Source organism: Pelodiscus sinensis, chromosome 6 (assembly GCF_049634645.1).
Source record: "Pelodiscus sinensis isolate JC-2024 chromosome 6, ASM4963464v1, whole genome shotgun sequence".
NCBI classification, from domain to species: domain Eukaryota; kingdom Metazoa; phylum Chordata; order Testudines; family Trionychidae; genus Pelodiscus; species Pelodiscus sinensis.
Window position 1 is genome coordinate 96,437,707 of NC_134716.1, and position 14,391 is coordinate 96,452,097.

Below are 14,391 nucleotides of genomic sequence, written 5' to 3' on the forward strand. Positions count from 1 at the left end.
TAGTGGCTGTCTTGGTAACTTCTGCTGTAATCAAAGGGAGCAGGTAGATAATGAGAGCCGCTCTTGTTACAGACTGCCAGACAGTTCCTTTTCATTCCCATTGCAATCCCAACACAGCTGCTGAAAGAGCAAAGAGGACCTTCCCTGCCCCACAGATCAGCATCAACATGGGGGAGTCAGGTCAGAGGACGAAATTGACAGGTCAATTTCAGAGCTAGACATGGTCAGACACTTGGGTTTCTTATTTCACCAGTGCCAGCCCCACTCTCAGTACAGCAACATGGTCTTACATTTCTGTGCTCCATTAAGGTCCAAACCCATTCATCTATTTTGAATGAGTTGTAGGTTTGCCATTTACCAGAGCACAAATTAGCCAGTCCTATTACACATAAGCTAAGCAAAAGGTTTCTAGCCCATTAGAACCTGAGTTCTACCATTCAGGAATTTGTGTCTCTGCAGCTGAAGCTGACAACATTGCTAATAACAACAACAAAAATAAAGGAAGCAGCACTCCTTGCCCTGCTCTGCACATTAATGAGATTGTATCATTAAAGTGCAGAGTGTGCTATTATGAGCCATGGTGGTTAGAAAACAGAACATCGAATTCTACTGTTGTCTAGAAAGTAAAAGAGCAACTCATGTTCACCTCTTCTCTTTTGAAGTGAAGACATGAAGTATGTTGAAGTGACACTCCATGTGGTGAAGGAAAAATTCTTTTAGCTGCTTTCAGAATCAGAGCTTCAATTTGTCTTTCATTTTAAACTCTGATGGATTCCTGGCTTATCTCTGATTATGTTTTTAGGTATAGCTTTTGAGGGGGAGTTCATAGTCATCTGTATTTATGTAGACTTAATCATTCACACAATCAAATGGTATTTTTAGCTATAGGCAGCACATTACTGTAACAGTAAAAAAGAAACAAAGATAGAGTTGTTAAGTATTAATGTTTAGCCACAGTGTTATGTATAGGAACCATCTTTCCTAGGACAGATACAAATAATAAAAAGAAAAGCTGATTTGGAAAATTGATTTCATATTTCACTTGCTCAAGAAAACAGCAGTGAAAAAATTAAATATCACGTGTGAAATCCAGTGCTGTTGGAATTTATCTCACTCAGCTAAACTTCCTTGGAAATAAAACTTCGAATAGAAGTCCTAGATCTACTGAAATTGAATTGATTTCAATAGATCTGCATTTCCACTCTTGAAATTTTACTCCCAGAGATGTTAACCTAAATAAGAATGCTAGGATTCAAATAGAAAAAAAAAGTAATGATTTTAATTAAATTGAAATAAGTGCTAAATACATAGAATAAAAATGTGACAACAAAATAAAAGTAAAAATAATTAGAGAAGTGAAACCTCTATGAATGCAAACAGAAGTGTTTACACCCCAAAAAAGGAAGTGAAGCAGAAAAAAAGGAAGATGTATCTGCCTTACAACAACTTTAAAAATACTTTTCAGAAAAAAGTTTATAAGTAGAGCCCTGAAGCAGAAACCTCAGAGAAGAGAAAAGTATATGATGGGAGGAGGAACTAGGCTGAACCTCCCATGTCTGCCATGTTGTCCTGGAATCTATGCAGTTGTCAGTGCTGCTGTCCCACCCACAACACACCCTTCCTGCTCTGGTATATAGCCCCTAACCAAAGGCTTGCAAAAGAGTCCTCAGAAAACAGCCTTGTGGCTGGCTTTTACAGCTCTTTCAAGGGAGGAGGCCTCCCCTGTCAAAATATTGGGCGTTTAAGGCCCTCTTATGCTGTTCTTCTGGTGTCATAAAGGGGTTGGAATGGTGGTGAAATTCTTATCTCCTAAATATAAATATGAGTAGATCTGGTTCAGTTCTGAAATGCAAGCTATAAGTTTGCCAGACTCTAAAAAGTTATTCTTTCAGAAGACATTTGGGTACAAATTAGCAATGAATTCTAGAGGAATATGACCTAGGAATCAATTTACAGTATTCCGGCTGGCAAAGTTCACACCCAAAACATACAACTGTCAAAATATTTTGTCAATGTCTTGGGCGGCATCACATGAAAACTGGTGTCTCGCAATTCAGGAATATCATTGTGTGTGTATGTATGTGCATGTCATATATAGAGAGTTATATACATATGCTGGAAATAAGTTAAAGTATCTTGTGGAGACAGCTGATAAAACAACCCTACCTTAGACAAAGAAATGAGCATTTACCTATCTGAATGGACCACAGGCCAATGAAAAAAACCGGACGGCTTGGTTACAAAGTGCTCAAGCCAATCACAAGAGATAGCTGCCTGAAAGAAGAGGAAAGGTGCCTATGAAACAAAGAACAAGCAAGAGGGGAGAGGAAGTTTATCTGGGCTTACCTCTTCAAACAATTCAGCTCAAAGGTTTTCTGGACTATAAAAAGCAAAAAAGAGGAATTCTTTGTTTATTTATCACTTACGGGACAAAAGGAGCCAACACTCTTGGAATCTGTGAAAGATGGATCTCCCACCCATGTAGATTGAGGGTACAAAACTGATTGTAGATGAGAAATTGCCTGACACCAGGATTGTAATTGAGTTTTAGACTCTAGAAAGAGTGTTTTATTTGTAACTATTTTGTATTTCTATTATCTCTGCTTCATATCACTTACATATGTTATTCTTGTTTTATTAATTTATCTCAGTGCTGTTATAGTAAAGTGAGGTGCTTCCTCAACTGAGACCACAGGCTGGAGTGTATTCAGTCTCTTTAGAGACAGCAGATTTGATAATTTCTGTGACTGTCCAGTTGGAAGGGATGAATATTCCAAAGAATGATCTTCTGGAAGTTCAGGAACTAGGGTTTATTACTGAATGTTACCTGCAAGGCAAGGTGTTATGGGGTGTACTTAGCCCATAACAGAAGTAAAGGTTATAAGGAGTAACTCTTACAGCACATACTCCATCTGGAGTTGGCATTTAAATAGGAGCCAGAGAGATCAGAAGATGCCTGACAGGACAGGGAGAGAGATCTACTCTGAAAGATCCTGAAGGATGCTAAAATAATCTTTTCTTGGGAGAAAGACCCTGCCTGCTGAGCCCATAGGGGTGTAAGTTTTAATTATTCTCCCATTCCTTTGCTACTGTGACAAACTGTACGACTGTGGGGTGAGTGGTAGGAAGCGGCCCAGGGAAGCACATCCAGGTGCCAGACATTGTTGCTTCTTACAGGACCCAGGATATGTCTACACTGCACAGGTTTTTTTAGAAAAACTTCACTTACGTCCACACTGCAATTGCATTCTTTCAAAAAAAAAATCGAAAGAACAGACTTTTTCCGATATTGGTAAATCTCTTTCTACGAGGAAGAAGCTTTTTTCCGAAAGAGCTCTTTTGGGAAAAGGCATGTGGACGGAGAAGAGGAAGTTCTTTCAAAAGAAGAAGAAAGCTGAAAAAGCACAGGTGCCCTGATGGCCACTCCATCCATAGTAATTACAGCTTAAATGCGAGATAGCGTCCATTCAGTCTGGACGCTATCTTTCGAAAAAGCAGATCGCTTGTTCGATGCACTTTTGCTGTGTAGATGCTCTCTTTCGAAAGAAGATTTTTTTGGAAGCTCTCTTCTGGAAAAGCTTCTTTCAAAAGAAGCCTACAGTCTAGACATAGCCCCAGTGGAGTGGGAGGGCTCAAGCTCCCACACCAACCACCTTGTTTTGGAAGACCCAGAGAGGGTAAAGACTTTGTAAACTGCCTGGCTGGCACCATAGGGGACACCAAATGGACTGAAGAAGCTTTCCCCACCACCCTTTCGGGAGCGTGTGTGGCACAATATCATCCTTGAAATTCTGTTACCCCACAAAGGGATACAGTTGATTGGTGACCTGACCAGAGGGTCAGGCAAACATCTACCAAAATGCAGACTGACACAGGCCATGACAGTAGGTAGTGGAAGATTTTGAAGGCAAAGGCAAGGTAAGACTTAATAGCCTAACGACTTGGTGACACCACCAGTGAGCACCACCCATCACAAGTTGGTGGAGCATGTGGGAATTCATCCCAGCTCAGCCGTAAAGCCTTGAAAGAAAAAAACTGGATATAGATGAACTGTTCAAGAAGATGGACAGCCAGCAACAACAGCTAGCTCAACAGCAGCAGCAATAGAACCAGATGTTTCAACAAATGGCCACTCAGCAATAGCAATAATCAGAACAATGGCAGACCTGATGGCACAACAATTAGAGCAACAACAACACTTTGTCCAGCAGGTGGCAAGCATTTCACAATCAGTAAGGGCAAGTGCAGATTGTGTGGCCAGGACCCCAAGCCCCACTCCAACCCCAAACCTTCTGGTAAAACTCATGCAGATAGTGTCTGGGGACAACTCTGACACTCACTTTTAAGAAGATTGGCACAGCAGCTCAATGGCCATCTGAACAGTTTTTCTGGCAGTGTATCTCATCAAGCAAACTCAAGTGGCATGGCAGATCCTAAATGCTGTGCGAGGGTCAAGGCAGCCATCTGAGACATCTTTGGTATCATGGCTGAGACCCATTAACAGCACTTTCACCAGGAAAGATTTCCACTCAAGCAGTGGCTCAGAGCCTTAAAGAACCTTATTGGCTCTGGCTCCAACTGAGCAGGTCACAAAGATTCTCTCAGCTTGCAGACAGGGGAAAGTGTTGTGACACAGACCTGAGACATTGGCTAATGCAGTAAGGCTGTCAGAAAATTACATGCTGATCACATGCCTGGCCACAGGAACTCTGAAGCCTCAAGAGCAGTGTTTCTTAAACTGTGTTCCGTGGCACACCAGTGTGCCGCGAGGCAGTCAGAGATGTTCCGCAGAGAACAACAGAGTTAAAAAATGGCCAACGTTAAAGGGGCAGGCAGGTTTTTTTGGCTCAATAACTTCCCCCTGAACTCCCCCCTTTTTTTCCTCAACAAAAAATCCATGATGTTTCTCCTTAAAAAAAATTGTTTGGTGTTCCTCGGTCTTAAAAAGTTTAAGAAACACTGCTCAAGAGGCTTGTTACCAAGGATCACAGACTGCAGATCTCTGAGCCTAGTGAGGGAGGATGGATGATCCACAGCTAAAAGTGACCTGACTAGAGAGTCAGGTGGATGCCCATCAGAAGGCAGACCACCACTGGACATTACAGTAACCAGTGGGAGATACTGAATGTGGAGCAAATCAAGACCTAGCACCCTAACCACTAGGGAACACTTCTAGTGAGCACCATATATCACATAAGATTAAGACTGTCAGAGTCTTGAGGAGTTTGCTGGTGAGACAGGCAGACTGGTTCAGCAGGGAAAGGACACACAGGCTACGTCTACACTGGCCCCTCTTCCGGAAGGGGCATGTAAATTTCACGAGTCGTCGTAGGGAAATCCACGGGGGATTTAAATATCCCCCGCGGCATTTAAATAAAAATGTCCGCCGCTTTTTTCCGGCTTTTAAAAAAGCCGGAAAAGAGCGTCTAGACTGGCCCCGATCCTCCGGAAAAAGTGCCCTACTTCAAAGGTCTTATTCCTACTTCAAAGTAGGAATAAGAGCCTCCGGAAAAGGGCACTTTTTCCGGAGGATCGGGGCCAGTCTAGATGCTCTTTTCCGGCTTTTTTAAAAGCCGGAAAAAAGCGGCGGACATTTTTATTTAAATGCCACGGGGGATATTTAAATCCCCCGCGGATTTCCCTACGACGACTCGTGAAATTTACATGCCCCTTGCGGAAGAGGGGCCAGTGTAGACGTAGCCACAAAGTTTAAACTCCAGTAAAGCTCTCACTTGCAGAGGTAGGTTGGGTAGTTATTCCAAATATTCTGTGGCACTAACAAGCCAGCCTGCTCAAAACACTATGGGATTGAGAACACTCCAACACAGCTAAACACAGTTTTTTTTTATTTAACAAGAACATTGAGGCAATATAAATATTGACTACTGTGGATTAATTTTTTTTAAATCATGCCCTTCAGAAATGTATACTTATCCTTAAGTGAAGGCTCCTCTGTAGGTTGGAAGAGAACTAGAGAGAAAATAAATCCCTTTTCCCTATTGCAAACATTCCAGATTTTAACCCAAATTACGAATTGGAAAATCTGGAGAACGAAAAAGCACAAGAGTTGGCCAGCAATTCAGCAAAAAAGCATTTCTAATTTAATTAGAATCAAAACTAGCTTTAACAGGTTCACTTTCCCAGGGAACCAATACTTTCAAGTTGGGCCCCCACATAAGCCCCACATGAATCCTCTCTGCCTCACCCCCTCTGCTCTCTCTGACTCTCTCTCTTCCCCATCCTATGGTATCAGGTGGGAGGAGGCTCTCTCCTCTTCCTGGTGCATCGGAACTGCAGCAAAAGGAGCATAATGTGGGGCCACCTTGGCAGCCTCAGGATGGTAGCAGTCAGCTTCTCTGGCACAGTGGTTCTACCGCCATCCATTCCATGCAGCTGTTACAAATTTGCCATAGCGCCCCTGACTTCAGTGAAGATACTCAACTGACACCAGTTAAAGATGTGTCCTGTTGATTCTAACAAAAATTGCTCCAAATTCTCTTTATTCAATTAATATAGATTTGGATGTATTCTATTGTTTTAGTGGCATTACTCTAGATTAACATCAGTTTAAGAGAGAATTTTCCTCCATGTTGACTTGTAGAATTTCTTAAATTTGCGCAGAGGAAATCCCCATCAGATGGATTATGAGGTAGGAGAAAAGAACTGAAGAAGTGTCAAAAGAAGGGATGAAGTCAGTAAGGTTCAGATTCAAAGAAGTTTTTGATATGTATCCATGTATTTCAGTGGTTATAAAAAGTGAAGCTATTCGGGTTCACAGATCACTGAAAACTTCTTGTAAATCATCTGTCATTGGCATTGTTGGCTTGGTTATCCCACACAAAAAGTATTTCCACACATGGTTAGTTCTTCCAGGATGTGTTTTAAATTACATTAGTAATTTTTGCTCATTTTCAGTATTGTTTCTAAATTTCACATGGTCAGTTTAAGTATATATATAACACAAGATAAATATAGAAGAACAAGAAACTGACAAGCTAGCAAATTATAGAATTTGTTTCTGATTTTCTGGACACTCTTTCTCTTCTTTTTCCTCAGTCCAGCTACCACCTACTGAAGTTTCTCAGGGTGTCAAGAAGTCAAAGTCTCTGTCTTTAAACTCCTTAAGGACTGGCACAACTATTCTCCCACCAGCACTTACCTCCAAATCCCAGAGAGGAGGACTTTCTCAGAGTCATTCACTGTATTCCTTCTTACCTGTTCTATCAGGAGAGTCTCTCAGAACAAGCCGTGTGTTGCCTGCTATCCCGAGCCAGAAGGAGTCCACTCTCACAGTAGAATATTTTAAGAAATTTTCCAGCAAATCAGACAGTGAAAATTAGCTCATCTTGCTGGCCTCAGATATGTAGATGGAAATATTTCTAAGCTTTTTACAATATTGCTTTATAGTAGAACCTCACTAATTTACACTCATGAAAGCAGATATGAACTAGACTGTTAATGATTAAACAATTTAAAAAGCAAGGATAATGCATCACACAAAGGTATTTTGTGCATTATTTTGACATTTCTAGTGTAGATTTAATTTATGATTCATTTGACAGTGAGTAGTAAATATAATGTAGTATATTTTCTTAAAGGAGACCCTAGTAACATCAACTCCACTATGCTATTAAATCTTTGCTGAGAGGGAGGGCTAGAATGACAGGTTTTGTGTGTGACTCATAAGGTGTTTGTATAAGTGAAACATGAGTTGGTGAGGTTCTACTGCAGTTCACAAAGCTAAGACTCTGATGTTAAAGCCACATGCTGTTGAAAACCAACTTTTTTAAAAGCTAAAATTCTCAACTCTAAGGAAACATCAGTTTTGGTAAATCAGTAGTTATTTTCTGATTTATTTCTAATACATTTTCTACACTGTGAATTGGTGATTTTTGTGATCTCCATGTGCCAAAAAATGTAATATAAAAAACAAATATTTGCAGGACAGACAAGGCCATGGTATGGGCCTTTCAAAATGTTTGCTGATTGCACAGATTGATTTATGTATCTGATTTATTTAATATTTTCTATTCTGCAAAAACCAAGACACTGTATTATTTTCATAAACAAGGATTACTCAATCAGGTCAGTGTGATTAGCTGTTATTTCACAATTTAATCTTTCTGATCTAAAAATTAAACAAAAATCAAAACAAAGCCTTTCAAGCAACAGTAATTTGCATTTCGTTATACTGGGCATGATTTATGGTCTTTCACAAAACATTTCCTAACACTGTATTTTACTGGAGGCAGACAGAGTTAGTCATCTTAAGATTGCTCCAGGGTACTCATTTTATTACTTTTCCCTATTATAGTAATCAATTAATAACTTTCTTCTCCATTTCTAGTCAGATATATGGATTGGTTAACTCAAAATTTCCACTCTGCCTAAGAGAATGGAACAAGCAGTCTCAAGCAGTTCTAGATATATGATTCTTTCTTAATTGCCTCATAGTAGAGGCCAAATCCAACACAGCATATCCCTAGGTCTGATTTCAATGCAAGGTGATCTAGTCAAAGAAATAGATGGCTTGTCCTTCTTGCAGATGTCCTGAGACAAAAAACTGCCCAACGGTCAAGAGCTATTCTTTGACAGTAGAAGGGAAGGAACTCCTATAAATGAGTTCCTGATTCCTGGTCTTGCACCTGAGTGCCTGATTTAAATATCAGGTCCTAAATGGTGGTCCTGAAAGCACCCAAATCTTCTATAGATAGATGGATAAAAAGCTGTGTCACCTAAGCACACTCAGTTAATAGTAACTCCAAATGAATGCACAACCCACTCAATGCATTACACAACAGCCTCCTGTACAGTAAAGGTGTCAGCCAGCAGAGCAGGAATCTGAAAACCTACCACTTGGTCATCTGTGAACATCTATGAAACTCTACAGATGGGAACACAATAATCTCAAGACCCCCTCTTCTGGAGAAATGCTATTACATCGGGACCTAAACTTTCAAGAAAACAATAAGTATTCTGTACACCCTCATGGTTGTACAGAAAGTTTGAGAAGGAGATCCATGTGTTACCACAGTGATGTCTTCTTCTGTATGCAGGCTGCCTGAAACAATAGCACTGAAAAGCTGTAAATTGTCCCTGCTTCTCAAAGTGGGGTGAATGCTAAGACCCGCTGGAAAGAAGTGCTATGTATAGCAGGTCTGGCCCACCAACCATTCGCCCAAGCAGATATACCCCAGCTCTTTGGGTAAGTACTTAATGGTCCCTTGTTGTCATTCTTGTCCCTTGAAGGGATCAAAGAAGTAGATGCCTGTTGGCATGATGGGAGAAGGACTCTGCTTTTTCTTCTGGTGAAGAAGCCCCATGCCAAGGCCTTTGCCTCTCTGGAAGACAAGGGTATCCATCCCTTACTCTGGGGGGAGGAGTCTTCTCCCAGCTGTTGCCATTGCCTGTTCAGGAAGTAGGAGAACCCTAGGCTGCCAGAGAGAAATGGCATCAGGCCACCTACCAGTCCAGCAGGTGACTGTTGTGTAGTTGGTCTCTAAGGATGTGTCTACAATGCAGGGCTTAACTCAAAATAAGCTACGCAAATTGAGCTACATCAATTGCATATTATCAAAATAGCTTATTTTCGAAATAGGGAGCGTCTACACAGCATTTATTTCGAAATAGAGCACTCTTCCTCCGACTTCCCTTACTCCTCGTACAGTGAGGGCTACAGGAGTCAGAATAAGAAGTCCTCCAGCTTGACAGTATTTTGACACTATTTTGAAATAACTGCCTGCTGTGCAGATGCAGACTAAGCGCTTTTGGAATAGTGCTAGTTATTTCGAAATAGTCTTGCAATGGAGACATACCTTAAGATTCGAAATGGGGACAAGGTCACAGCAGCTTCGTGTGATGGTACATTTCCTTAATCCCTGCTACTCATTATGTCCAGTGTCTTTGACTGGGAGAGAGGTTAGGATCTAGAATGGAAAATGTTAAATAAGAATAAAGTAGTATTGTTCCTTTTTTGGACTAACCACTTGCTTAGCCTGCCCCATTTAAGATGAGTTCTTCAGGTATCTGTGAAATGTTCTCTTCAGATTAAAAAGCATTACTATCTAAAACATAGTGGTTATGTCTAGACTGCCCCCTCTTGCGCAAAAAAAAATGCAAATGAGCAAAGCGTGGAATATCGCTGTGCCTCATTTGCATAATTAATGAGGCTCTGTTTTTGCACATGAGGCTTTAGGCTTTGTCTACACGGCTCCTTTTTGCACAAAAAAACCCTCTTGTGCAAGAGCCATTCTTCCTCTTTTTTTTCACTAAGAACGGCTCTTGTGTAAGAAGGGGGTACTTTGAGAGTACTCATGTGAATCAGGTGCATAGCCAGTAGATCTATGGACAAGTCTGAACTGCCTCCAAAATTCTAAGAAGAGCAAGACAACTTGACCAAGCTTGGAGTAGGCAGGGCTGGATTATCCAATAAGCAGACTAAGCACGTGCTTAGGGCACCAGCAAAGCAGGGGCACCAAAAAAAAGATTTTTTTTGAAAAAATGTGATATTTCAAAAAAAGCATTGAAGCTGTCATCGTGGGAAGTCAGAACTCTGCAGAACACTCTTTTTCTCAGCTGAAAAAAATATAAAACCCTCAGAGAACAACAATGTGTCAGGACAGACTCAATTCACTTTCCCTATTGTGTATGGAAGCGGATGTGCTTCGTCAAGTCAGCTTCGATGAACGTATCCAGAATTTTGCAATCAGAAAATCTAGAAAGAAGCTATTTTAATTTCAGAAGACATGTCAGTTTTGTGTCATTTCGAAAAATACAATTTTATTTTATGGTATAGTATTGTTTTTATTTTGAATTACATTTGGGAGGCACCATAATCTTTTCAGTGCTTAGGGCCTCTAAAAGTCTTAATCCGGCCCTGGGAGTAGGGGTCAGATCATTCCCAGAAAATAAAGTGTCAGGTAACAAATTTACATGTCCAGAAACATTTTAGCAGTCTTGCACAGACAAAGCTGAATAATAAGCTAATGTTCCCAGCCATTTTCAGCTGAGCATGGATCTAGATCAAAGAAAATACATTCTCCCACACAGAATCCAAACTATATAGAATATAAGTTGTAGTAATTTGAAGTTAGAAGTGCCATTGCTTACTATAAAAGCACTGTGTCACACATCCTCACAATAATAATTCACAGTGTTTTGTATGCTAGCCAGGTGACCTCAGCCAATTGACATTTTCATACTGTACACTTTTTCCTTTTCCCAAAAAAGGTTAGGTTTTTTTTTTCTTTTCTGATAGTCCCACACCAGGAAAGCAACCCTTTTCAAGAATGAGATGTTAATGTAAAGTTAAGCATGTAGAGATGGACTTACATATATGCTTTTCTGAATCAGGATCATGTACATTATTTTGATATTTTGATGCATTTCCATAAGATACTGGAAATTACATGACTGATAGTATGCCAGACATTGAACTTGAAAACATCCAGAGCATGCTCTGAGAAAGTACTCAATGTTATTCTCAGAAGTAATCTTACCAGGAACTATCATGACCTCCTTGGCAATGAACCCCAGTAATAACTGTGCAGTAAATAAATAAAAAGACAAGTTTACAGTCTCTCTCTCTTAACTGGAAACATATTGTTCATTTGAGAATACTAAAGATAATAAATGAACCCGTAACTACTCCAACCCCAAGAGGTCATTATGGCCTGAGTTTTCCTGGAAAATAATGACCAAATGAAGTATTTAAGGTTATATACAATTGATTATTAGCTTCCAAGAAATGCTCAGTGAGGCAGGCAAAACCATTATTTAATTTATTTATTTGTTCATTTATAGAAATACTTGGACACGTTCTTCTGTCAGTTTCACTAATGCAAATATTTGGGTGTTGCAGCAGTATCACTCAGAGGAGAGTCTGACCAATGCAGGGATTTGGAAATGAATATATACACACACGGAACATTTCAATCCTATGGTATTTTTGTAATATACTGCACATTCAACATATTCTTCTTACAGGTGCAATAGATTTGTGAAATGAAAGACTGACTCCTTCCAAAAAAATTGTGCTCCAATCTGGCTAAGTATTTGGTCTGTTGCCCCCACTCAGTAATATATTTACCCCTGTGCAGAGTTCCACCTTTCTACTATTACGGTGCAGGATGTTTTAACTTAAGTAATTTTGTTCCAAGTTAAAACAAATTTTCATGTGTAAAATTAAGTTTGTGCGACTATTCTCATGTATCCTGATGTAAAAAATACTAAGTGCTAGTATTTGGGGGAATTAATGCTCATGCAAAAAGATCTTCAGTTACCATGATAATGAACATACTATACTGCCTAAAAATATACGTTAGATTACATAGAATTTCACTAAGTTGCTTAATCTTCCAGCCCAGTCACAAGAGTTCTCCCCTTCTAGGGTACTATCACAGTCTTCCTTGCCATCTCAGGCTGTCCTTACGCCCACTGCCCTGGCTGAGCCCAGGACCAGGCAGTCTTCAAATTCACTGCCCAAATTGTTCTACTCATTCAGTGGCTGTTTGGGGAACTCAGGCCCACCCTCAGCTCTAGGTTCCAGTCAAGGGCCCTGTCTCTAGCAGCTAAGGTTTGTCTGTACACAAACCTTCCTGACACTCCCATTAACTACTTCCTACCTTGCCTACCCATGGCTCGCATTCTCCACTTTTCTAGCTAAATCCTTCCGCATGCCAAAAAAGAGTGTCTGTAACCCTCTTTCTATTACCAGCTCCTTAGCTTTACCTCAAAAGCTCTGGCCTACTGGTCAGGGTCGGGTGGTCAAGCTCCCTCCCACCCATGTTTCAGGCCATCCACTGGAGCAAGGATCCATTGCTCTTTCTGCTACACATCCCTCCACACCAGAGAACTGGCAAGGTTTAGAGGCCCAGGTGGCTGAGTGATTGCAGAGGTGGAAAAGGCTACTCCGGTGTAGGGATGTTAACAAACATTTATTGTTACTGCTGAAATTTTTTAAGCTACCTCCATGTGAGCACTGTCTTTAATCTGTCCCCTGCACTGCTTCTGAAGGTACGTCTACACTGTGGGGGTTTTCCAGGATACCTATGGTATCCCAGACAAACTCTGCTATCTCCAGAGATTGCATTTGCTCTTCTGCTTTTTTTTGTGGAAGAGCAAACGCGCTCTTTCAGGGAGTCCTGTATACTTTGTTCTACAAGGAAATTGAAAAAAGCGATAGTGTAGACCTAGCCTCATATAGGGTTGCCAGATGGTTTAACCAAAAATACCGAACACCTCCCCACCCTCCCCCCCCAAAAAAAACACCGGGGAAAAAATTCTGTTGAGGGAAAAAAAGGGGGGGGGGGAGACAAAAGTTGTTGAGCAAAAAAACCAAGGACACCAAGAGTTAGGCTAAATAAATAAATTAAATTAAACAGCATTAAAACAGCTTTAAGTGCATGCAGAGCCAGAATAGGGATAATAACAGTGGAGCAGTTGAGCACTAAGACCCAAAGAAGGCATTGCTTCCCCCTGCTTCAGTTCTTTAGGCTTTTTGCCGGTGGCCATTTTGTTTTCTTGATGGAGCCAGAATGCAGCTTCCCTGCAGAACCAGGTAGGCAGGGGGTCCCGGGCCAGGGGCTGGGCCCAGTTGCCGAGTGTATTGTAGAGTTGCCTGATGTCCAGTATTTTTGCCTCCTGGCTGGGAAAAAAAATCAGAAAATACCGGACATTTCAGTTGTCCACTATTTTCTCAATTTTTTACAGGACAGGAGGCGAAAATACCAGACTGTCCAGGTCAATACCGGACACCTGGCAACCCTAGCCTCATACAGAAGCAGCAGTGTGGGGGGCAGGCAGCTCCACAGGAGCTGGTATGCACAGGGAGCCAGCTTGAAATCCGGCTTCCTGTGTGTACTGGCTCTCACCTGCACCTCTCACTCCCACCCCACCCCAGTGTGGCTGCCTCTCTATCAGAGGCAGCAGGGGGAGAAGGAGCAGGCAGCTCTGTGGTGTCCATGTAACCCTTACAAACATTAATGGTGCTCTGTGTATGGAGTTCTTACTGGGCAGGAGCTGAATGTTTTAAAAGTCCTAGTGTATAATGCATTTATAGTTTGTGGTTTCAGACTTTCTTGAAAAAGAAAAATATCTAATGTCTTTCCAGAGTTCTCCAACTAAGTCCTCATTCACAATAGCTTTTTTCCATTTTTAATGTAGCAATATTTCAGTACACATGAGAAATGACATACTGCAGTAGCTTAGAAATCTATGTAATCCTTTATCACTGTCCCTAGGGTCTCTTTCTCCCTGACATACAAATGAGAACACTATTCATTGGAAGTGCTCAAGTTGCATTATCCCAGTGGAGAAGTTCAATTAACGTTACCCTTTCTGAATCAGAGCCCAGACCTCGTGTCTGGGCAAATTTCCCTCAGCACAAACTCT

At 41.0% G+C, this 14,391-nt stretch overlaps 1 protein-coding gene across 4 annotated transcripts in view; it reads left to right on the forward strand.

The window, feature by feature from the left end:
* The window catches only part of ANKRD55 (ankyrin repeat domain 55), a 211,057-nt gene extending 200,876 nt beyond the window's left edge, over positions 1-10,181 (forward strand). For all 4 annotated transcript variants that reach the window (XM_075932437.1, XM_075932435.1, XM_075932439.1 and 1 more), the window contains one exon: positions 7,057-10,181. In XM_075932437.1, coding sequence (XP_075788552.1) covers positions 7,057-7,340 — 284 coding nt within the window. In that variant the 3' untranslated portion in view covers positions 7,341-10,181. The remainder of the gene's footprint in view (positions 1-7,056) is intronic.
* Positions 10,182-14,391: the final 4,210 nt, after the last annotated feature.